This window comes from Oncorhynchus kisutch, linkage group LG15 (genome assembly GCF_002021735.2).
Source record: "Oncorhynchus kisutch isolate 150728-3 linkage group LG15, Okis_V2, whole genome shotgun sequence".
Taxonomy (NCBI): Eukaryota; Metazoa; Chordata; class Actinopteri; order Salmoniformes; family Salmonidae; genus Oncorhynchus; species Oncorhynchus kisutch.
The window spans coordinates 16487493-16513625 of record NC_034188.2 but is presented as its reverse complement, the minus strand read 5'-3'; the positions used below and the strand labels follow the sequence as shown (position 1 = coordinate 16513625).

Genomic DNA, 26133 nt, shown 5'->3' with positions numbered 1-26133 from the left:
CTTACCCCGAGATCCTCCAAGAGCCTCCGAAGTCTGCCAATTTACCTCTTCTCTAGCCGATGCAGCTCGGCAGGGCCAGGCTGTCTCCAGCCATACGCGTACACAGACTTAACAACCAGAGTTGTCTGTGTTGTGGTAATGCCGGTCATTATGTGTCTACCTGTACCTACAAGAGACTCCCCCTACTCGCCCCCCTCTCCATGCCACCCTGCTGTGCGGCAACCAGTCCAAGTCTCTCCAGATACTCATCGACTCGGGGGCCGATATGAGTCTTATGGACGTTACCCTGGCGTCCGAGCTGGGCATCCCCACTCAACCCCTCTCCATTCCCATGAATGTTAGAGCACTGGACGGGCGCTCTATAGACCGGGTCACCCACCATACCACACCCATTAACCTACAAGTGTCAGGGAACCACAGCTAGATGATCCAATTCCTGCTAATTGAGTCTCTGCAGGTTCCTGTGGTATTGGGCTTCTCTTGGCTCCAGCGACACAATCCCTTGATTGACTGGTCTACTAGTGCCATCGTGGGCTGGAGCCCATTCTGCCACACTCATTGCCTGAAATCAGGATGTCTTCCTGGGGGCTTGGAAATTGCCACGAACCTCTCCGCCATTCCCGCAGAGTACCAGGACCTCCTGGAGTGGTTCAGTAAGGCCCGGGCCACTTCACTCCGCAACACCGACCGGTACCCAAGGATGTTAAGCCAGATGCTCTGGCACGCTGCTTTAGCCCTGCTGCTACAACCCAGTAAGCAGAGACCTTTCCCCCCTGCGCCAAGATCATTAGCACATCTGCTGTTTGTCCGTATACTTCCCACTTTTGATGTGTCTAGATGTAAACCAATGTCTCACAGCCCTTTGTCTCCTGCTTTTTCCCAGTCTCTCTTTTTCTCGCCCTCCTGGTTTTGACCCTTGCCTGTCCTGACTCTGAGACCACCCGCCTGACCACTCTGCCTGACTTGACCCTGAGCCTGCCTGCCGACCTGTACCTTTGCCCCTACTCTGGATTACCGACCTCTGCCTGACTTGACCCTGAGCCTGCCTGCCGACCTGTACCTTTGCCCCTACTCTGGATTACCAACCTCTGCCTGACTTGACCCTGAGCCTGCCTGCCGACCTGTACCTTTGCCCCTACTCTGGATTACCGACCTCTGCCTGACTTGACCCTGAGCCTGCCTGCCATCCTGTACCTTTGCCCCTACTCTGGATTACCGACCTCTGCCTGACTTGACCCTGAGCCTGCCTGCCGACCTGTACCTTTGCCCCTACTCTGGATTACCGACCTCTGCCTGACTTGACCCTGAGCCTGCCTGCCGACCTGTACCTTTGCCCCTACTCTGGATTACCGACCTCTGCCTGACTTGACCCTGAGCCTGCCTGCCGACCTGTACCTTTGCCCCTACTCTGGATTACCGACCTCTGCCTGACTTGACCCAGAGCCTGCCTGCCATCCTGTACCTTTGCCCCTACTCTGGATTACCGACCTCTGCCTGACTTGACCCTGAGCCTGCCTGCCGTCCTGTACCTTTGCCCCTACTCTGGATTACCGACCTCTGCCTGACTTGACCCTGAGCCTGCCTGCCGTCCTGTACCTTTGCCCCACTATTCTGGATTATCAACCAATGCTTGCCTTGACCTGTTGTTTGCCTGCCCCTGTTGCTGTAATAAACATTGTTACTTCAACACAGTCTGCATTTGGGTCTTACCTAGGGCTGAGCGGTATACCGTTTTTTTTGTGATAGACCGGTATTGATGCACGGACCAGTTTGGGTTTTTACTTGACCTTCTAAGAACGGTATTTGAATGTTTGGTTTGTTAAATGTGATACGCCGTGTGTAAAGTCCATTTTTCTATTTTACTTCGCTACTTGAGTCATCTCTCGCCACTCTCTCTCCTTTCCACACAGACCTACGTAGCCCCGGCTCCTGTCACTCAAGGAGCCCGTTTGTTTTTCCTCGACTACGAGACACTTGCGTTCAGTCTGCATGGTCAATGCAGCATATGCAACAATGTTGATGACAACGATGCAGTTGTCACTTTGCTTCTTAATATAAATCTACTAGCATTCTATAATTACACTATTAGCTTGTGTTTCTTACATATGCAAACAGCTACAGTGAGGGAAAAATGTATTTGATCCCCTGGAGGGAAATGTACTTATTTCCCACATTAAAATGCAAATCAATTTATAATATTTTTGACATGCTTTTCTCTGGATTTTTTTGTTGTTATTCTGTCTCTCACTGTTCAAATGAACCTACCATTAAAATTATAGACGGATCATTTCTTTGTCAGTGGGCAAACGTACAATATCAACAGGGGATCAAATCCTTTTTTCCTCACTGTAGTTTGTCTTTTCTTACCAAGTTGTTCCTAAATCTTGTTAGCCGTTGATTGTTAGCTGCTAATGCTAATCACTAGCTAGCTAATATATGTACTGAGTAAGAGCAAGTGTAATTAGCTATACAGCCTGATAATACCAGTGATGATGTAGACCTAAATCTGCGTGTTTGTGCAACAGTATCTTAAAATTAAAGAGGTAAACGCAAAGCAAGAGTATGTTAGCTACATGAAGTAGCTAAGAAAAATAATTCAATGTAGCCAAAGATTATAGGGTCCCCTAGAAAACAACTATCAACACTTTAGTTCCTACTCTGTCACATTAACTCCTCCCTGGCATTTTCATTAGTTGTCATGTCAAACAACATTGTATTAAAAATGCCCAATATTATATTTTAACTATATAATTAGAATATACACTCTATTTCCATGATTCCAACAGTTAACCCAAGTGTTTTGCTCTAAATCGCAAGTCAAATCGCAACATTTGGTTAAAAATAATTCCCAGATTGCTTGCCCATATCGTGCAGCCCTTTGTGGCAGTGTGGAAATGATCTCAAATGCAGAAGTTGATTAAAATGATGACGTTTTTTGTGTTGAAGTTGAATTGAACAGTATAAAACAATCAGAATGGAAAAAGACTGATTGAAATCACTTAGAATGTATGTGTTGCCACCTTAGGGTCCTGCACTACTCATAACACAAATGTAGAACTTGTATTATTAAAAAATATCAAATACCGTCAAATACCGTCATATCGTATTTTTTTTTTTAAATACTGTGATATAATATTTTGGCCATAGCGCCCAGCCCTAGTCTTACCTGAAAAGTGATAAAAGCATGAGAAGACTTTGACTTTGTTTTGGTTTGTGTGTTTGTCAATTAGGGTGTGCAGGGTGAATACGTTGTCTATCGTATGGTTATTCAGTAAAACGCCGATTTGACATTTGCTCAGTACATTGTTTTCTCTGAGGAAATGTACGAGTCTGCTGTTAATGATAATGCAGAGGAATTTCCCAAGGTTTCTGTTGACACATATCCCATGGTAGTTAATGGGGTCAAATTTGTGTCCACTTTTGTGGATTGGGGTGATCAGTCTTTGGTTCCAAATATTGGGGAAGATGCCAGAGCTGAGGATGATGTTAAAAAGTTTAAGTATAGCCTATTGGAATTTGTGGTCTGTATATTTTATCATTTAGGATACCATCAACACCACAGGCCTTTTGGGGTTGGAGTGTTTTGTATTTTGTCCTGTAGTTCATTCAATGTAATTGGAAGTCTTTAATAGTTGATTCTAAGATTTGTATTTGATCATGTCTATGTTTTTTCTGTTTGCTCTTTGTTATAGAGCCAAAAAGATTAGAGAAGTGGTTTATCCATAGATCTACGTTTTAGATAGATAACTCTTCGTGCTGTTTGTTTGTTTAGTGTGTTCCAATTTTCCCAGAAGTGGTTAGATTCTATGGATTCTTCAATTACATTGAGCTGATTTCTGACGTGCTGTTCCTTATTTTTCTGTAGTGTATTTCTGTATTGTTTTAGTGATTCACCATAGTGAACGCGTAGGCTCAGGTTTTCTGGGTCTCCATGTTTTTGGTTGGATAGGTTTCTCAATTTCTTTCTTAGGTTTTTGCATTCTTCATCAGACCATTTGTCATTGTTGTTCATTTTATTTCGTTGTCTGCTTGACATTTTATGATTTGATAGGGAAGCTGAGAGGTTGTTGTTGCATAATAGTTTTTTGGTAGGTTTCCACTCTTTCTCTCTGTCTCTGTCTGTAATGCAGGCTAATGCCTGGGGCTCTGTGTGTCTCCTTTTCTACTGTGAGGGCAGAGAACGTAACAGCCTGGCAGAACGTAATCCCAGGGTGGTCCTTTAGCTCCTTGACATTTATCTGAGGGCCGTTAGTTGGTCAACAGCTGTGTTCTCTCTTCTGTTCTGTTCTCAGATGTCCTGATCTGAAACCTGCTCGGAGTCTCTGGCTCTATCTCTTATGTCTTCTCCTGTGTATCCGTCTCTCTCTGTCTCTTTGTCTTTCATTTCTGTATCCCTCCCTCCCTCCCTCTCTCCACCCACCCCCATCTCCCTCCAACTCACAGAGGGAGCAGTAGAGGTAAAGCAGTGTTATATTGCTCTTTTAAAGCTGTTCAGTTGTAAATCTTTGCTCTAAAAGCTGCGTGCATTGTTCGCCAGGGAAGACTGAGCGAGTCTCTCTTGTGAGTTTCTCTCCATGGGGCATATGGTTGCGTGGGGGGCCTGTGCGCCCAGGCAGAGAGGCAGGCAGATAGGCAGGGAGGGAGGGAGGGAGGACAGAGAGGTGGGCAGGCAGGCAGGCAGCGAGGCAAAGCCAAGTACTACCACCCCCACACAGAGAAACAAGAGCCTTAATACAGCTGTCTTGACACATTTCTTGGGCCACACTGCTTCGTATACTGCTATGTTTCTGCAACACGTTCTGCTGATAACCACTGTTGTATATTTCTTGTATATCAGTGCCTTCATCTACAGCTCCTTCATCTGCTCCTATATCTGCAGTTCCTATATTTATTATTTATACCTTTATTTAACTAGGCAAGTCAGTTAAGAACACATTCTTATTTTCAATGACGGCCTAGGAACAGTGGGTTAACTGCCTTGTTCAGGGGCAGAACGACAGATTTTCACCATGTCAGCTTAGGGGTTCCAATCTTGCCACCTGCCTCTTGTTGCACTCCACAAGGAGACTGCCTGTTACGCAAATGCAGTAGAAGCCAAGGTAAATTGCTAGCTAGCATTAAACTTATCTTGTAAAAAACAATCAATCAATCATAATCACTAGTTATAACTACACATGGTTACTAGTTTATCTAGCGTGTCCTGCGTTGCATATAATCAATGCAATGCTGGGGGATGATTTAACAAAAGTGCATTTGCGAAAAAAGCACAATCGTTGGACGACTGTACCTAACCATAAACACCAATGCCTTTCTTAATATCAATACACAGAAGTATATTTTTTAAAACCTGCGTATTTAGCAAAAAGAAATCCAGGTTAGCAGGCAATATTAACCAGGTGAAATTGTGTCACTTCTCTTGCGTTCATTGCACACAGAGTCAGGGTATATGCAACAGTTTGGAGAGCCTGGCTTATTGCGAACTAATTTACCACAATTTTACGTAATTATGACATAACATTGAAGGTTGTGCAATGTAACAAGAATATTTAGACTTAGGGATGCTACCCGTTAGATAAAATACCGAACGGTTCCGTATTTCACAGAAATAATAAACGTTTTGTTTTCGAAATGGTAGTTTCCGGAGTCGACCATATTAATGACCAAAGGCTCGTATTTCTGTGTGTTATGTTATAATTAAGTCTATGATTTGATAGAGCAGTCTGACTGAGCGATGGTAGGCAGCAGCAGGCTCATAAGCATTCATTCAAACAGCACTTTCATGCGTATTGCCAGCAGCTCTTCGCAAGCACAGCGCTGTTTATGACTTCAAGCCTATCAGCCTAATGGCTGGTGTAACCGATGTGAAATGGCTAGCTAGTTAGCGGGGTGCACAATAATAGCAATAATAACAATAAACGTCACTCGCTCTGAGACTTGGAGTAGTTATTCCCCTTGCCTTGCAAGGGCCGCGGCTTTTGTGGAGTGATGGGTAACGCTGCTTCGAGTGTGGCTGTTGTCGATGTGTTCCTGGTTCGAGCCCAGGTAGGGGCAAGGAGAGGGACGGAAACTATACTGTTACACTGACAATACTAAAGTACCTAAAAGAACATCCAATAGTCAAAGGTATATGAAATACAAATGGCATAGAGAGAAATAGTCCTACAAATACTACACTGCTCAAAAAAATAAAGGGAACACTAAAATAACACATCCTAGATCTGAATGAATGAGATATTCTTATTAAATACTTTTTTCTTTACATAGTTGAATGTGCTGACAACAAAATCACACAAAAATGATCGATTGAATTTATCAACCCATGGAGGTCTGGATTTGGAGTCACACTCAAAATTAAAGTGGAAAACCACACTACAGGCTGATCCAACTTTGATGTAATGTCCTTAAAACAAGTCAAAATGAGGCTCAGTAGTGTGTGTGGCCTCCACGTGCCTGTATGACCTCTCTACAATGCCTGGGCATGCTCCTGATGAGGTGGCGGATGGTCTCCTGAGGGACCTCCTCCCAGACCTGGACTAAAGCATCCGCCAACTCCTGGACAGTCTGTGGCGCAACGTGGCGTTGGTAGATGGAGCGAGACATGATGTCCCAGATGTGCTCAATTGGATTCAGGTCTGGGGAACAGGGGGGCCAGTCCATAGCATCAATGCCTTCCTCTTGCAGGAACTGCTGACACACTCCAGCCACATGAGGTCTAGCATTGTCTTGCATTAGGAGGATCCCAGGGCCAACCGCACCAGCATATGGTCTCACAAGGGGTCTGAGGATCTCATCTCGGTAACTAATGGCAGTCAGGCTACCTCTGGCGAGCACATGGAGGACTGTGCGGCCCCCCAAAGAAATGCCACCCCACACCATGACTGACCCACCGCCAAATCGGTCATGCTGGAGGATGTTTCAGGCAGTGTGAACCTGGTTTCATCTGAAAAGGGCACAGGGCGCCAGTGGTGAATTTGCCAATCTTGGTGTTCTCTGGCAAATGCCAAACGTCCTGCACGGTGTTGGGCTGTAAGCACAACCCCCACCTGTGGATGTCGGGCCCTCATACCACCCTCATGGAGTCTGTTTCTGACCGTTTGAGCAGACACATGCACATTTGTGGCCTGCTAGAGGTCATTTTGCAGGGCTCTGGCAGTGCTCCTCCTGCTCCTCCTTGCACAAAGGCGGAGGTAGCGGTCCTGCTGCTGGGTTGTTGCCCTCCTATGGCCTCTTCCACTTCTTCTGATGTACTGGCCTGTCTCCTCGTAGCACCTCCATGCTCTGGACACTACACTGACAGACACAGCAAACCTTCTTGCCACAGCTCGCATTGATGTGCAATCCAGGATGAGCTGCAGTACCTGAGCCACTTGTGTGGGTTGTAGACTCCGTCTCATGCTACCACTAGAGTGAAAGCACCGCCAGCATTCAAAAGTGACAAAAACATCAGCCAGGAAGCATAGGAACTGAGAAGTGGTCACCACCTGCAAAACCACTCCTTTATTGGGGGTGTCTTGCTAATTGCCTATAATTTCCACCTGTTGTCTATTCCATTTGCACAACAGCATGTGAAATTTATTGTCAATCAGTGTTGCTTCCGAAGTGGACAGTTTGATTTCACAGAAGTGTGATTGACTTGGAGTTACATTGTGTTGTTATTTTTTGGAGCAGTGTATATATATTAACTACAACCTAAAACCTCTTACCTTGGAACATTGAAGTCTCATGTTAAAAGGAACCACCAACTTTCATATGTTCTCATGTTCTCAGCAAGGAACTCAAACATGAGCTTTTTTACATGGCACATATTGCACTTTTACTTCTCCAACACTTTATTCTTGCATTATTTAAACCAAATTGAACATGTTTCATTATTTATTTGAGGCTAAATTGATTTTTATTTATGCATTATATTAAGTTAAAATAAGTGTTCATTCAGTATTGTTGTAATTGTCATTATTACAAATAAATAAAAATCGGCCGATTAATCGGCATCGGCCCTTTTTTGGTCCGGTATCGGTATCGGCGTTGAAAAATCATAATTGGCCGACCTCTAATCTACAGCTCCTACATCTACAGCTCCTTCATCTACAGCTCCTATATCTACAGCTCCTATATCTACAGCTCATATATCTACAGCTCCTTCATCTACAGCTCCTTCATCTACAGCTCCTTCATCTACAGCTCCTATATCTACAGCTCCTATATCTACAGCTCCTATATCTACTGCTGCTATGGGTAAACTGGCTGATGATGTTTGAATGTTTGTATCGATGATAATTACCTCCGCCTGGGTTTTTTGATTTTGAAAACACACACGTACAGTGACACATGCACGCACTCACACACACATACAATTGAAGCGGAAGTTTACATACATTTAGGTTGGAGTCATTAAAACTTGTTTTTCAACCACTCCACAAATTTCTTGTTAAACAAACTATAGTTTTGGCAAGTCGGTTAGGACACCTACTTTGTGCATGACACAAGTAGTTTTAACAGCTATTGTTTACAGACAGATCATTTCACTTATAATTCACTGTATCACAATTCCAGTGGGTCAGAGGTTTACATACACTAAGTTGACTGTGACTTTAAATAGCTTGGAAAATTCCTGAAAATTATGTCATGGCTTTAATAGCTTCTGATAGGCTAATTGACATCATTTGAGTCAATTGGAGGTGTACCTGTGGATGTATTTCAAGGCCTACCTCCAAACTCAGTGCCTCTTTGCTTGACATCATGGGCAAATCAAATGAAATCAGCCAAGACCTCAGAAAAAAATTGTAGACCTCCACAAGTCTGGTTCATCCCTTGGAGCAATTTCCAAATGCCTGAAGGTACCACGTTTATCTGTACAAACAATAGTATGCAAGTATAAACACCATGGGACAACACAGCCATCATACCACTCAGGAAGGAGACGCGTTCTGTCTCCTAGAGATGAACGTACTTTGGTGCGAAAAGTGCAAATCAATCCCAGAACAACAGCAAAGCCTTGTGACCTTGTGAAGATGCTGAAGGACACAGGTACAAAAGTATCTATATCCACAGTAAAACGAGTCCTATATTGACATAACCTGAAAGGCCACTTAGCAAGGAAGAAGCCACTGCTCCAAAACCACCATAAAAAGTCAGACTACGGTTTGCAACTGCACATGGTGACAATGATCATACCTTTTGGAGAAATGTCCTCTGGTCTGATGAAACAAAAATAGAACTGTTTGGCCATAATGACCATCGTTATGTTTGGAGGAAAAAGGGGGAAGCTTGCAAGCCGAAGAACACAATACCAACCATGAAGCACGGGGGTGGCAGCATCATGTTGTGGGGGTGCTTTGCTGCAGGAGGGACTGGTGGACTTCACAAAATAAATGGCATCATGAGGCAGGAAAATGATGTGGATATATTGAAGCAACATCTCAAGACATCCATCATGAAGTTAAAGCTTGGTCGCAAATGGGTCTTCCAAATGGACAATGACCCCAAGCATACTTCCAAATGGACAATGACCCCAATCATACTTCCATATGGACAATGACCCCAAGCATACTTCCAAATGGACAATGATCCAAAGCATACTTCCAAATGGACAATGACCCCAAGCATACTTCCAAATGGACAATGACCCCAAGCATACTTCCAAATGGACAATGACCCCAATCATACTTCCAAATGGACAATGATCCAAAGCATACTTCCAAATGGACAATGACCCCAAGCATACTTCCAAATGGACAATGACCCCAATCATACTTCCAAATGGACAATGACCCCAATCATACTTCCAAATGGACAATGACCCCAAGCAAACTTCCAAATGGACAATGACCCCAAGCATACTTCCAAATGGACAATGACCCCAAGCATACTTCCAAATGGACAATGACCCCAAGCATACTTCCAAATGGACAATGACCCCAAGCATACTTCCAAATGGACAATGACCCCAAGCAAACTTCCAAATGGACAATGACCCCAAGCATACTTCCAAAGCTGTGGCAAAATGGCTTAAGGACAACAAAGTCAAGGTATTGGAGTGGCCCAAGCCCTGACCTCAATCCCATAGAAAATTTGTTGGCAGAACTGAAAAAGCGTGTGCGAGCAAGGAGGCCTACAAACCTGACTGAGTTACACCAGCTCTGTCAGGAGGAATGGGCCAAAATTCACCCAACTTATTGTGGGAATTTTGTGGAAGGCTACCCGAAACGTTTGACCCAAGTAAAAAAATTTAAAGGCAATGCTACAAAATACTAATTGAGTGTATGTAAACTTCTGACCCACTGGGAATGTGATCAAATAAATAAACACAGTATTAAATCATTCTTTCTACTATTATTCTGACATTTCACATTCTTAAAATAAAGTGGTGATCCTAACTGACCTGAGACAGGGAATTTTTAATAGGATTAAATGTCCGGAATTGTGAAAAACTGAGTTTAAATGTATTTGACTAAGGTGTATGTGAACTTCCGACTTCAACTGTACATGTACACACGCACGCACACACTACAGCTCACATCCGTTCTCCTTGTGCTAACAGGCTGAGGTGGACAGAATAAGAGCAATGTGTAAGTCAGAGAGAGAGAGAGAGAGAGAGAGAGAGAGAGAGAGAGAGAGAGAGAGAGAGATGAGGTTGGAGGGAGATAGAGAGAGAGATGAGGTTGGAGGGAGGGAGAGAGAGGATGTTGTAGGGGGGAGAGAGAGAGAGAGGGAGAGAGAGGAGGTTGGAGGGAGATGAAGAGAGAGAGAGAGAGAGAGAGAGAGAGAGAGAGAGAGAGAGGAGGTTGGAGGGAGATAAAGCTTTAACCCTACTGGTGTTGAGATGTGACCTTTAACCCTACTGGTGTTGAGATGTGACCTTTAACCCTACTGGTGTTGAGATGTGACCTTTAACCCTACTGGTGTTGAGATGTGACCTTTAACCCTTCTGGTGTTGAGATGTGACCTTTAACCCTACTGGTGTTGAGATGTGACCTTTAACCCTACTGGTGTTGAGATGTAACCTTTAACCCTACTGGTGTTGAGATGTAACCTTTAAAACCTATCTGGGATATGTGGGACGCTAGTGTCCCACCTGGCCAAAAGCCAGGGAAAATGCAGAGTGCCAAATTCAAAGGAATTACATTAAAAATCACACATGCAAGATAGAAAACTAAAGCTACACTTGTTGTGAACCAACATGTCAGATTTCAAAAAGGCTTTTCGGCGAAAGCAAACGATGCTATTATCTGAGGATAGCACCTCCGTAAACAAAGAGAGAAACCATATTTCAATCCTGCAGGCGCGACACAAAACGCAGAAATAAAAATATAATTCATGCCTTACCTTTGACAAGCTTCTTTTGTTGGCACTTCAATATGTCCCATAAACATCACAAATGGTCCTTTTGTTCGATTAATTCCGTCGATATATATCCAAAATGTTCGTTTATTTGGTGCGTTTGATCCAGAAATACACTGGTTCCAACTTGCACAACGTGACTACAAAATATCTCAAACGTTACCTGTAAACTTTGCCAAAACATTTCAAACTACTTTTGTAATACAACTTTAGGTATTTTTTTACGGAAATAATCGATAAAATTGAAGACGGGATGATCTGTGTTCAATACAGGAAGAAAACAAACTGAAGCATGCTTTCTGGTCATGCGCCTCTATCTAACAGTATACTTCAAGTGACCCTCGTTCAAGATGGCCGTACTTCTTCATTACACAAAGGAATAACCTCAACCCATTTCTAAAGACTGTTGACATCCAGTGGAAGCGACAGGAACTGGATGAAGGTCCCTTAGAAATCTGGATTCCCAATGAAACCCCATTGAAAAGAGAGTGACCTCAAAACAATAAATCTGAATGGTTTGTCCTCGGGATTTCACCTGAAACTTCAGAGTGTTTTCTATCCAAATCTACTAATAATATGCATATCTTATCTTCTGGGGATGAGTAGCAGGCAGTTGAATTTGGGCATTTCATCCGGACGTGAAAATACTTCCCCCTGTCACCAAGAAGTTAACCCTACTGGTGTTGAGACGTGACCTTTAACCCTATTGGTGTTGAGATGTGACTGTAAAAACCCTCTAGTGATGTTGTCATTGGATCACTGCTCCTAGCTGAGACACACACACGCACATACACACTGCAGCTAGCCTAGACACAGAGGAACTGGATGTAGTCTAGAGATGAAACACAACTACACAACTACCATACTGAATCATTATGTAAAAAATATCTAGCCTCATTATGTGACACTGCTTTGAACATGCTCATTTCACAACTTAAGTCAGTGCTCATCGAGGCTACTCATGTATCAGACATAAATTAACATAGTTCTTCATGCATTAATGCAGGTAGGATGAACATACTTTTAAGCCTTTTGTTTGTGTGTGTGCGTGTTCCCTTTTCCAAGGATTATGCAAGGGAGAAAACAGCCCCATTGCTTGCCTTTAGCTCTGTAAAATAGCTTTGGTCCTGTGGTTCAGAGGTGACATTGGCTGTTTTACACACATCCAGCAAGGTTGATTGTTTGTCGTACTATGGTGTGTGTGAGCTAGGAGCCGTGAGTAAACCTTGTGGATAGACTCGGGCTGAAAAGATTGCTGCTGGGTTTTATATTGCAATGTTGCTGTTCAATGTTGCACCTCACAATTATACTGTATTGATCTGCGTTTGGTTTGCTACCAGCCACAGACACACAGGGAGACACACAGAGAGAAACAACAAGGGACTCACAGAGAGACACACAGAGGCACACACAGAGAGACACACAGAGAGACACACAGGGAGACACAGAGGCACACACAGAGGGACACACAGAGGGACACACAGAAGGACACACAGGTAGACACACAGGGACACACAGCTAGACACACAGAGGCATACCCAGAGACACACACAGAGAGACACACAGAGGCACACCCAGAGAGACACACAGATATACACACAGATAGACACACAGATAGACACACAGAGGCACACCCAGAGGCACACACAGATATACACACAGATAGACACACAGAGGCACACACAGAGAGACACACAGAGAGACACACAGAGAGACACACAGAGGGACACACAGGGAGACAGAGGCACACACAGAGAGACACACAGAGGCACACACAGAGAGACACACAGAGGGACACACAGATAGACACACATAGGGGCACACAGAGGCACACCCAGAGGCACACACAGAGAGACACACAGAGGGACACACAGGGAGACAGAGGCACACACAGAGAGACACACAGAGGCACACACAGAGAGACACACAGAGGGACACACAGAGAGACACACAGAGGGACACAGATACAGATCATGGACTTTGAAAAGGATACTTATGGAACAGTGTAGAAACACGTTTTCATTCACACACACACACACACACACACACACACACACACAGTCCCTATGACAGATGACAGATGAGAAAATTGGTTATATACCATTAACGTAGTTCATTAAAAGCTAGCACGGCATCCAGCCTGCATTGAGAGAGTGTGAGAGCACGGATACAGATCATAAGTAACCTATAGAGAACAGCATTATTCCCATGTCCTGTTCTCTAGTCCCCATATCCTGTTCTCTAGTCCCCATATCCTGTTCTCTAGTCCCCATATCCTGTTCTCTAGTGCCCATATCCTGTTCTCTAGTCCCCATATCCTGTTCTCTAGTCCCCAAATCCTGTTCTCCAGTGCCCATATCCTGTTCTCGAGTCCCCATATCCTGTTCTCTAGTCCCCATATCCATATCCTGCTCTCTATCTGTTAACATCTGTCCCAAATGGCACCCTATTCTCTAGGTAGTGCACTACTTTAGGAGCTCGTAGTGATAGTAATTCACTATGAAGGGAAAAGGGTGTAATTTGGGAAGCAGTCATCTGTTAACATGTGTCTTCCCTAATGGGGGAGACTTATTGGAAATGACCCATGATGTATGGCTGGCCTAGAACCTAAAAACGCCCAATCAGCTGCCTCGATCCCGCTGGACCAACGTTTCCCAGAGCGGTCTGAACTTTCAGTACACATGGAAAGTAATGGCACGCAAGTCTCCAGAGTGTGTGAGTGTGTGTGTGTGAGTGTTTTATCTTCCGTTAGTATGTGTTTCCAGACATGACTCAGATGGGTATGGGTATGCAGACCACGGCACAGACACATCAGACTCAGTCCATAGTATGGTTACAGTACTGTACGTGTTTGTTGGATTGGACTCAGCAAAGTTTATTACTCTATTATAAGAATAATAGCTATGACACATTTAATCATTAGAATATGAATAATAATAAGGATCATAATATAGTAATAATCTATAATGGCATTTTGTTCTGGAGCCTGCTATATTCCAGTACTCCACTGTTCTCTTTACTCTATAGTTCAGTACTCCACTGTTCTCTTTACTCTGTAGTCCAGTACTCCACTGTTCTCTTTACTCTATAGTCCAGTACTCCACTGTTCTCTTTACTCTATATTCCAGTACTCCACTGTTCTCTTTACTCTATAGTCCAGTACTCCACTGTTCTCTTTACTCTATAGTCCAGTACTCCACTGTTCTCTTTACTCTATAGTCCAGTACTCCACTGTTCTCTTTACTCTATAGTCCAGTACTCCACTGTTCTCTTTACTCTATAGTCCAGTACTCCACTGTTCTCTTTACTCTATAGTCCAGTACTCCACTGTTCTCTTTACTCTATAGTTCAGTACTCCACTGTTCTCTTTACTCTGTAGTCCAGTACTCCACTGTTCTCTTTACTCTATAGTCCAGTACTCCACTGTTCTCTTTACTCTGTAGTCCAGTACTCTGCTGTTCTCTTTACTCTGTAGTCCAGTACTCCGCTGTTCTCTTTTCTCTATAGTCCAGTACTCCACTGTTCTCTTTACTCTATAGTCCAGTACTGTGCTGTTCTCTTTACTCTATAGTCCAGTACTCCACTGTTCTCTTTACTCTATAGTCCAGTACTCCACTGTTCTCTTTACTCTATAGTCCAGTACTGTGCTGTTCTCTTTACTCTATAGTCCAGTACTCTGCTGTTCTCTTTACTCTGTAGTCCAGTACTCCACTGTTCTCTTTACTCTGTAGTCCAGTACTGTGCTGTTCAAGAAACTCTGAACGCAGCCCAATCCAGAAATCTGGCAATGGCTTCTGATTAAATTATATTTTCACAGAATCGTTTGTTGCAATTTTGACGAGGCTCTCTTGTTCAGATATCGGTAAGTGGACTGGAGGCAGGGCATGAAAGGGATAATGAATCCAGTTGCTCGCTCAGGTGCTTCGCTATATCACATTTGACATTGTCTGTAAGCTTGAGTTCATTCTCACACAAAGAATCATACAATGATGTGTGTTGTCCTTGTTAATGTAGACAGAGAAGAGCTACAACTTCTTAATCATAGCCTGTAACTTCTTAATCAATCCCTGTAATCCTAGATTCAAATCATTCAGGCGAGACAAAACATCACCCAGATAGGCCAGTCATGTGAGAAACTTGTCATCGTGCAAACGGTCAGACAAGTGAAAATTATGGTCAGTAAAGAAAACTTTAAGCTCTCTCTCTCAATTCAAAACAAACGTGTCAATACTTTGCCCCTTGATAACCAGCGCACTTCTGTATGTTGTAAAAGCGTGACATGGTCGCTGCCCATATTGTTACATAGTGCCGAAAATACACGAGAGTTCAGGGGCCTTGCTTTAACAAAGTTAACCATTTTCACTGCAGTGTCCAAATCGTCTTTCAAGCTGTCAGACATTCCCTTGGCAGCAAGAGCCTCTCATTGGATGCTGCAGTGAACCCAAGTGGTGTCGGGAGCATCTGCTTGCACGCGCGTTACCACTCCACTATGTCTCTCTGTCATGGGTTTTGCACCATGGTATAATACTCTGCTGTTCTCTTTACTATATAGTATAATACTCCACTGTTCTCTTTACTCTATGGTATAATACTCCACTGTTCTCTTTACTCTATGGTATAATACTCCACTGTTCTCTTTACTCTATGGTATAATACTCCACTGTTCTCTTTACTCTATGGTATAATACTCCACTGTTCTCTTTACTCTATGGTATAATACTCCACTGTTCTCTTTACTCTATGGTATAATACTCCACTGTTCTCTTTTCTCTATGGTATAATACTCCACTGTTCTCTTTACTCTATGGTATACTACTCAACTGTTCTCTTTACTATATAGTATAATACTCCACTGTTCTCTTTACTCTACTATGGTATAATACAGTATTCTCACTGATCCTCTGGTTCTATGGTATAAACAGTAGTTCCCACCTCTCTGTTCTCCGTACTGTAGGGTTCTATGGTAATCAGCTCTATTGAGACAGATTATCCTCCATCAGCATGCCTCACCAAACACAAGATGAAAGACCTCATGGGATGTGGAACTATCCTCAGGAAGGAGAGCTTAGACAGGGGGCAGAGGGAGGAGAGAGACTAGATGGACATACTGGGAGGGATGGAAGAGAGGTGGGACAAGGGGGACAGGGAAAGGAGAGGAGATGAAAGGATAGCAGAGAGGTGAGGAGAGAGTGTAGAGGAGACGAAACGAGAGGAGAGAAGTGGATGATCGAGTGTTGGAGGAGAGGAGACGAAACGAGAGTAGAGAAGTGGATGATTGAGTGGTGGAGGAGAGGAGACGAAACGAGAGGAGAGAAGTGGATGATCGAGTAGTGGAGGAGAGGAGACGAAATGAGAGACGTGGATGATCGAGTGGTGTAGGGGAGGAGACGAAACGAGAGGAGAGAAGTGGATGATCGAGTGGTGGAGGGGAGGAGAAGAAATTAGAGTAGAGAAGTGGATGATCGAGTGGTGGAGGAGAGGAGACGAAACAAGAGATGTGGATGATCGAGTGGTGGAAGAGAGGAGACGAAATGAGAGGAGAGAAATGGATGATCGAGTGGTGGAGGAGAGGAGACGAACCGAGAGATGTGGATGATCGAGTGTTGGAGGAGAGTAGACGAAACGAGAGATGTGGATGATCGAGTGTTGGAGGAGAGTAGACAAAACGAGAGGAGAGAAATGGATGAGCGAGTGGTGGAGGGAAGGAGACGAAACAAGTGGAGAGAAGTGGATGATCGAGTGGTGGAGGAGAGGAGACGAAACAAGAGGAGAGAAATAGATGATCGAGTGGTGGAGGAGAGGAGAAGAAAGTAAAACAGAGAAGAGAGGACCCTGTGCCAGCCAGAGTGGACAGATAAACAGATGTTAAGGGTCTTTAGTAACTCTGTGGGTCCCTGAGTCTCTGACCATTCCTGTCATCCTCCACCCAGAGTTACACTAACAGGACAGACATAAAACCAGGGCCTGCTCTGACACTTAGCAGTGTTCTCTCTGTCAAACGAACACTGGGTAATGAGGGAGGAGAAGGGTTTGGTACTGTACTGGCCCTGCTGTCTTTAAGGGTTTGTACTGGTCCTGCTGTCTCTAAGGGTTTGTACTGGTCCTGTTGTCTCTAAGGGTTTGGTACTGGCCCTGCTGTCTCTAAGGGTTTGTACTGGTCCTGCTGTCTCTAAGGGTTTGTACTGGTCCTGCTGTCTCTAAGGGTTTGGTACTGTACTGATCCTGCTGTCTCTAAGGGTTTGTACTGTACTGGTCCTGCTGTCTCTAAGGGTTTGGTACTGTACTGGTCCTACTGTCTCTAAGGGTTTGGTACTGTACTGGTCCTGATGTCTCTAAGGGTTTGTACTGGTCCTGCTGTCTCTAAGGGTTTGGTACTGTACTGGTCCTGCTGTCTCTAAGGGTTTGGTACTGTACTGGTCCTGATGTCTCTAAGGGTTTGTACTGGTCCTGCTGTCTCTAAGGGTTTGGTACTGTACTGGTCCTGCTGTCTCTAAGGGTTTGGTACTGGTCCTGCTGTCTCTAAAGGTTTGTACTGGTCCTGTTGTCTCTAAGGCTTTGTACTGGTCCTGCTGTCTCTAAGGGTTTGTACTGGTCCTGTTGTCTCTAAGGGTTTGTACTGGTCCGGCTGTCTCTAAGGGTTTGGTACTGTACTGGTCCTGCTGTCTCTAAGCTCTATAACTGGAGCAGCAGACTAATAGTAGACGATCACTGATCATATCAATATGTATGATTTATTATAGCTGGCTTATCAGGTCATCATACCAGAAGAGATGAAGAGTGTGAATGGTTTAATGGTGAAACCAAGTCTTCCATTGGCTTTCTGTTGAGGTGGTGGTGCAGTTATCTTGCCTTACAAAATGGCAGTAGAAACATGACATTTACAAGAGGGAGGGAATTAATAGCAGAGCATCATGTGTACTAGTGTACTTTTTCAGTGTGACCATGGGAGTCGTCTGTTACTGTTTCTGAGTGTCCAGGTGCAAGTAGGCTAGTCTATTTCAGGGAGCGCTCCACGTAGGGTGAGTCACCATGCATTTGGAACACACACACACACACACACACACACACACACACACACACACACACACACACACACACACACACACACACACACACACACACACACACACACACACACACACACACACACACACACACACACACACACACGTGGCCTGGAGAATGCTGTTCTTTCTACAGATGGGCAGGCCTACTGGGTAGCGGCCATCTCTGTCTGTTCCCTCCACTCCCTCTCTCGGCCCCTCCCCTTGGCCCCTCCCCTCGCTCCCTCTCCTCTCTATAATCTGGCCCTAGGCTTTGAACAGGTTGAACTGGCTGGAGACTCAATCTGTTGGATGAATACAGAGGCACATGAGTCCTGGCCTACCCACAGACAAGGCGTAGCAGAAAATCACCCAGTCCCAGACCAGACCAGAGCAGGCCAGACCTGAGAGGGCAAAGAGAGCAGCACACTGCCAGAGCAGAGATAGCAGAGATAGAGATATGTTGTACTGTAGTGGAAAGAGAGTAGAGATAGCAGAGATAGAGATGTGTTGTACTGTAGTGGAAAGAGAGCAGAGATAGAGATGTGTTGTACTGTAGTGGAAAGAGAGTAGAGATACAGATGTGTTGTACTGTAGTGGAAAGAGAGTAGAGATAGCAGAGATAGAGATGTGTTGTACTGTAGTGGAAAGAGAGCAGAGATAGAGATGTGTTGTACTGTAGTGGAAAGAGAGCAGAGATAGCAGAGATAGAGATGTGTTGTACTGTAGTGGAAAGAGAGCAGAGATAGAGATGTGTTGTACTGTAGTGGAAAGAGAGCAGAGATAGAGATGTGTTGTACTGTAGTGGAAAGAGAGCAGAGATAGTAGAGATAGAGATGTGTTGTACTGTAGTGGAAAGAGAGCAGAGATAGTAGAGATAGAGATGTGATGTAGTGGAGTAGAAAGAGAGCAGAGATAGAGCTGTGATGTAGTGGAGTAGAAAGAGAGCAGAGATAGCAGATAGAGATAGAGATGTGATGTAGTGGAGTAGAAAGAGAGCAGAGATAGCAGATAGAGATAGAGATGTGATGTAGTAAAGATGTGTTTTCCATGCCAATATAGCCCCTTGAATTGAATTGAGAGAGCCCAGTGGAATAATTGACTCAGGGAATCATGAACACTGCTGACATGTCAGTGGAACCCAGAGGATGCATTGATTCATCTCTCCTCTCCTCGTGTCCATTCTTCACCATGTTCCACCTCTCACAGTAGACAGAATGCCCATCATGCTACCATGGTACTTACAGTTACCCTAATCTTCAGAATGTATCTTGCAATGTAACATTATGTTTTCAATCAACAGGTTTTGAAATGTGAATCTAAATACGAGAAAGTCTAACAATGTCATCTCTCCCCTCCCCCCTCCTCTCTCCCCTCCCCCCTCCTCTCTCCCCTCCCCCCTCCCTCTCCCCTCCCCCTCCTCTCTCTCCTCCCCCCTTCCTCTCTCCCCCTCTTCCTCCCCCCTCCCTCTCTCCCCCCCTCCCTCCCTCTCTCCCCCTCCTCTCCCACCCTCTTCCTCCCCCTCCCTCTCTCCCCCTCCCCCCCCCTCTCTCCCCCTCCTCTCCCACCCTCTTCCTCCCCACTCCCTCCCCCTCCTCTCTTACCCACTCTCCTCCCTCCCTCTCCCTCACTCCTCTCCTCCCCCTCCTCTCCCACCCTCTCTCCTCCCCCCTCTCCCTCCTCCTCGCCCTCCCTCTCTCTCCACCCTCCCGCCCCCCTCCTCTCCGTCTCTCCTTTTCTCTCACCACCCCCTCTCCCCCTCCCTCTCTCTCTCTCTCTGTCTTCCCACTCTCCTTCCCCCCAGTCTGTTCCCAGTTCTCTAAAGGTGTCTATGCTATCATTGGCCTCTACGACAGGAAGACGGTCAACATGCTGATGTCGTTCTGCGGGGCGCTGCACGTGTGTTTCGTCACGCCTTCCTTCCCCATCGAGACGGCCAACCAGTTTGTGATCCAGCTGAGACCCGAGCTACAGGACACTCTGGTGGGGGTCATAGACCACTACGGATGGACCAAGTTCGTCTACATGTACAGTTCTGACTCTGGTGAGTAGAGGGGTCAAAGGTCAAATTATGTATTCACTGAATAGTGTCTGCATGTGAATGAATAGCTGTACAGTTGGCCTGGTTCTTCTGTCAACATAGTTGCTGGGACCATGCTGAAAAGGACAATGTAAAGAGAAATATCAGTGCCAGCTCAGTAGAGTTCTGGTTGGCCCTATAGTGTAAAAAGGGCATATCAACATCACAATGGTGCACAAATATAAGACATAACAGAACATATGCCATTTAGCAGAAACATACAGGCATACGATTATCCTGGTACTGCAAGCTGTACCAGCTGAGCTACTGAGGACCACAACATTACCATAAAGCAATACCACTGGCTGGTTTGTCAAGCTTGTCAAGGAGACCCAGTGACACGGTAGTGAAACAGAGTGATATTCAGCTGACTATCCAGGCTAATAGACGGGGGAGTTACTGGAGGGTTGGTAGGATCGCTGGGTCACAGGGTATGACGTTCCAGGTGAGTTGCAGGAATAGCTTTAGAAATGGAACATGAATCTGTAAAAGCTGCTCGCTAGAGAACGTTGGACACACACACATACACACAATGCACACCTCCTGCACACAACACAACTCAAAGGTCCTGTCTTGTGCAAGACATCAGTCGTCATACCAACCACAGTTAGTCATTCACTGATTGCCATGGTGACAGCGGAGGGGTAAGGAGTAGCTATTGTTTCCTTTCACAATGAAAAGCCTTTTCAGCCACGACTCTAGGAAGCACCTGTATATGGAAAGTCAACACTCACACAGACATATCGACCAGACACAGACTGAGAGAGGAAGAAGAGAGTCACACAGGGACAGTCAACACTCACACAGACATATCGACCAGACACAGACTGAGAGAGGAAGAAGAGAGTCACACAGGGACAGTCAACACTCACACAGACATATCGACCAGACACAGACTGAGAGAGGAAGAAGAGAGTCACACAGGGACAGTCAACACTCACACAGACATATCGACCAGACACAGACTGAGAGAGGAAGAAGAGAGTCACACAGGGACAGTCAACACTCACACAGGCATATCGACCAGACACAGACTGAGAGAGGAAGAAGAGAGTCACACAGGGACAGTCAACACTCACACAGACATATCGACCAGACACAGACTGAGAGAGGAAGAAGAGAGTCACACAGGGACTGTCAACACTCACACAGACATATCGACCAGACACAGACTGAGAGAGGAAGAAGAGAGTCACACAGGGACAGTCAACACTCACACAGACATATCGACCAGACACAGACTGAGCGAGGAAGAAGAGAGTCACACAGGGACAGTCAACACTCACACAGACATATCGACCAGACACAGACTGAGAGAGGAAGAAGAGAGTCACACAGGGACAGTCAACACTCACACAGACATATCGACCAGACACAGACTGAGAGAGGAAGAAGAGAGTCACACAGGGACTGTCAACACTCACACAGACATATCGACCAGACACAGACTGAGAGAGGAAGAAGAGAGTCACACAGGGACTGTCAACACTCACACAGACATATCGACCAGACACAGACTGAGAGAGGAAGAAGAGAGTCACACAGGGACAGTCAACACTCACACAGACATATCGACCAGACACAGACTGAGAGAGGAAGAAGAGAGTCACACAGGGACAGTCAACACTCACACAGACATATCGACCAGACACAGACTGAGAGAGGAAGAAGAGAGTCACACAGGGACAGTCAACACTCACACAGACATATCGACCAGACACAGGAAGAAGAGAGTCACACAGGGACAGACAACACAAACACAGACATAATGATATATGACACGGAGGAGAGAGTTGAAGGTGTCTACCGTCTCTAATTTCGGTACACACTGCCCGTGTCCGGGTATTTGTTTTAGTGACTTGCTTTTCAGTGCAAACACACCCAGAGAAAAAAATGATGCACCTGTTCACACCAGGTGTGTTTTACCTCCTAGCCTACCCATAATGCTGTGCCATCTGTCCAAGGTGTTTAGTGTTTCAGAGCATAACTGTCAAGCTACACAAAACTATCTGCGTAAGCTGGCTGTGTGTGTGTGTGTGTGTGTGTGTGTGTGTGTGTGTGTGTGTGTGTGTGTGTGTGTGTGTGTGTGTGTGTGTGTGTGTGTGTGTGTGTGTGTGTGTGTGTGTGTGTTGTGACTGCTGAGTGATGTGACAATCTTTGAAATAAAGCCAGATAAATGCCAACTGTGAGACCTTGGTAAACTGTCACTCTGTCAGTCTGGCTGGACACATAACAGGACTGTGACAGAGGTGATTGGTCCTTGTGATGCATAGTAGCCATGATAGTTAGAGCAACTACTCATGTCCAATGATCCCTTCATCGGCCAGTGAGGGACTGCAGGGCCATTAACCCTGCTGTTTGTATGTTGTTGTGTGGGTTTGTGTGTTTGTATGTGTGCTAAACCCTGCTGTTTGTATGTGTGACTAACCCTGCTGTTTGTATGTTTTTGTGTGGGTTTGTGTGTGTGTATGTGTGACTAACCCTGCTGTTTGTATGTTTTTGTGTGGGTTTGTGTGTTTGTATGTGTGATAAACCCTGCTGTTTGTATGTGTGACTAACCCTGCTGTTTGTATGTTGTTGTGTGGGTTTGTGTGTGTGTATGTGTGATTAACCCTGCTGTTTCTATGTTGTTGTGTGGGTTTGTGTGTGTGTGTATGTGTGATTAACCCTGCTGTTTGTATGTTTTTGTGTGGGTTTGTGTGTATGTGTGACTAACCCTGCTGTTTGTATGTTTTTGTGTGGGTTTGTGTGTGTGTATGTGTGATTAACCCTGCTGTTTGTATGTTGTTGTGTGGGTTTATGTGTTTGTATGTGTGACTAACCCTGCTGTTTGTATGTTTTTGTGTGGGTTTGTGTGTATGTGTGACTAACCCTGCTGTTTGTATGTTTTTGTGTGGGTTTGTGTGTGTGTGTGTATGTGTGATAAACCCTGCTGTTTGTATGTGTGACTAACCCTGCTGTTTGTATGTTGTTGTGTGGGTTTGTATTTGTGTATGTGTGATTAATCCTGCTGTTTGTATGTTGTTGTGTGGGTTTGTGTGTATGTGTGACTAACCCTGCTGTTTGTATGTTTTTGTGTGGGTTTGTGTGTTTGTATGTGTGACTAACCCTGCTGTTTGTATGTTGTTGTGTGGGTTTGTGTGTGTGTATGTGTGACTAACCCTGCTGTTTGTATATTGTTGTGTGGGTTTGTGTGTGTGTATGTGTGACTAACCCTGCTGTTTGTATGTTTTTGTGTGGGTTTGTGTGTTTGTATGTGTGACTAACCCTGCTGTTTGTATGTTGTTGTGTGGGTTTGTGTGTTTGTATGTGTGATAAACCCTGCTGTTTGTATGTGTGATTAACCCTGCTGTTTGTATGTTGTTGTGTGGGTTTGTGTGTGTGCATGTGTGGCGTGTATGTATGTGTGTGTAAGGTCAATATCCCCCCCGTAGTAATTGAGTGATGGAATTGAGGGTTCTGGAATCCATATCATCATCCATATTGCCTCCTGTTGCCTGGATACTATTCTCCAGCTGTGTGTCCAAAGGGTTATTTTAAGCCTGTAAGAAAAACATGTGTTTGTGCGATTATAGTGTGTGTGTTTCTTCTGGTAGGGTGTGTGTGTATGTGTCTGTGTGCCTGCAGGTCTTCAGGTCGTTGTAGATGGCACTTTGTTCCTTATCACAGGGCTAAATAGAGATATGCAGACAGGCATCTTTGTCAGTGTAGATGAAAGCAGTCTGTGTTTAGTCCCCAGGAGGGCTCTGCCTCCTTGGTATGCTGATTGGGAGATTCTCCATCCATTGGTATGTAGGGCTGCATGTGGATTAAAGTTGAATGCCTGGGGGAGAGACTTACGTAGCCATACATTTATGTATACCTGTACATTCTGTGTGTTCATGTAGGTTTTCCTGTTGCTCACATTTCAGCACCTTGGCATTCAAAAAGACTCTTTGTTTATTTCATATTACCATCTGTCTACACAGCCCAAAAAGCTTTATGGTCTAATACATTTACAACTTCTCTTTACAAATATGACTTTTTAAGTGCTTTAACTGGAGAGATAGTCTGCGTCCCAAATGGCACCCTATTTCCTAAAGTAGTGCACAATAAAGGGAATGGGGACGCAACACGAGTGAAAGCAGGGATACATCTCTCTGAGTTTTGCCATTTTCTTGCAGTTGCAGGGATTTTAATACTATTTTCACCCACGATAACACCTGTGTAGATGTGCTATTAAGCAACTGTCTGTAACTAAAGAAACGTAAGTGTCCATTAAAACCCCCATAAATGATATTTACAAAATGGTCCTTCAAAAAAAGTTTATATTCTCTCTCTCCCTCGCTCTCACTCTCTCTCTCTCCCTCGCTCTCACTCTCTCTCTCTCCCCTCTCTCGCACTCTCTTGCTCTCTCCCCCTGCTCTCTCTCTGCTCTCTCCCCCTGCTCTCTCTCTGCTCTCTCCCCCTGCTCTCTCCCTGCTCTCTCCCCCTGCTCTCTCTCTGCTCTCTCCCCCTGCTCTCTCTCTGCTCTCTCCCCCTGCTCTCTCTCTGCTCTCTCCCCCTGCTCTCTCCCTGCTCTCTCCCCCTGCTCTCTCTCTGCTCTCTCCCCCTGCTCTCTCTCTGCTCTCTCCTCCTGCTCTCTCTGCTCTCTCCCCCTGCTCTCTCTCTGCTCTCTCCCCCTGCTCTCTCTCTGCTCTCTCCCCCTGCTCTCTCTCTGCTCTCTCCCCCTGCTCTCTCTCTGCTCTCTCCCCCTGCTCTCTCTCTGCTCTCTCCCCCTGCTCTCTCTACCCTCTCGCTCTCCCTGCTCTCTCTCTGCTCTCTCCCCCTGCTCTCTCTACCCTCTCGCTCTCCCTGCTCTCTCTACCCTCTCGCTCTCCCTGCTCTCTCTACCCTCTCGCTCTCCCTGCTCTCTCTACCCTCTCGCTCTCCCTGCTCTCTCTACCCTCTCGCTCTCCCTGCTCTCTTCTCCCACGTGTCGGTACCTCCATGTGTTAGTCAAGTTAGTTCTTATGAGGGCCAGATTCCAACAGAAAGTTGAGCAGGAAAATATAGTGTTTTCTGTCTGAAACTATACCTTGAAACAGAGGAGTTGGCCATGGTCCTGAAACTAACCACTCTGAAACACAGGAGTTGGCCATGGTCCTGAAACGAACCACTCTGAAACAGAGGAGTTGGCCATGGTCCTGAAACTAACCACTTTGAAACAAAGGAGTTGACAGTTGTTCTGAAACTAACCACTCTGAAACTGAGGACTTGACAGTTGTCCTGAAACTAACCACTCTGAAACAGAGGAGTTGACAGTGGTAAACAGAGGAGTTGACAGTGGTCCTGAGTAGAAGCTCCCTTTATGGTGTTCTCTGCTGTACATAGCAATCAATAGTTTGTGACTGACTGCTGGGTTTGAAACCAGGTCTTCTGAACACAATAGTATTGTATTAGTTCAGTGGGCTAATACGACTGTATTAGCCCACTGAACTAAAGCCTAGCCACACTATCCCTCTACTTCTTAGTTTTTCATTCAGATTTTGTGATTTATAATCATCCATTTTAGCCGTAGTAAAGTTGCTATTAATCTCCAGTTGTCATGTAGGTATCGACCCTGACATAAAGACAAGACAGGCACCATGAATAGTGTAGATCGGTGGATCAAGGCAGAATCTGTCTGTAGTAAATTGGCATGACATTTTA

The 26133-nt window shown here is 45.1% G+C and overlaps 1 protein-coding gene across 3 annotated transcripts in view; it reads left to right on the top strand.

Annotated features, from left to right (window-relative positions):
* LOC109878954 (glutamate receptor 1-like) overlaps positions 1-26133 on the top strand; it is a 177483-nt gene that overhangs the window by 29804 nt on the left and 121546 nt on the right. For all 3 annotated transcript variants that reach the window (XM_031789727.1, XM_031789729.1, XM_031789728.1), the window contains exon 3: positions 20188-20427. In XM_031789727.1, the coding sequence (XP_031645587.1) occupies positions 20188-20427 (240 nt within the window). The remainder of the gene's footprint in view (positions 1-20187; positions 20428-26133) is intronic.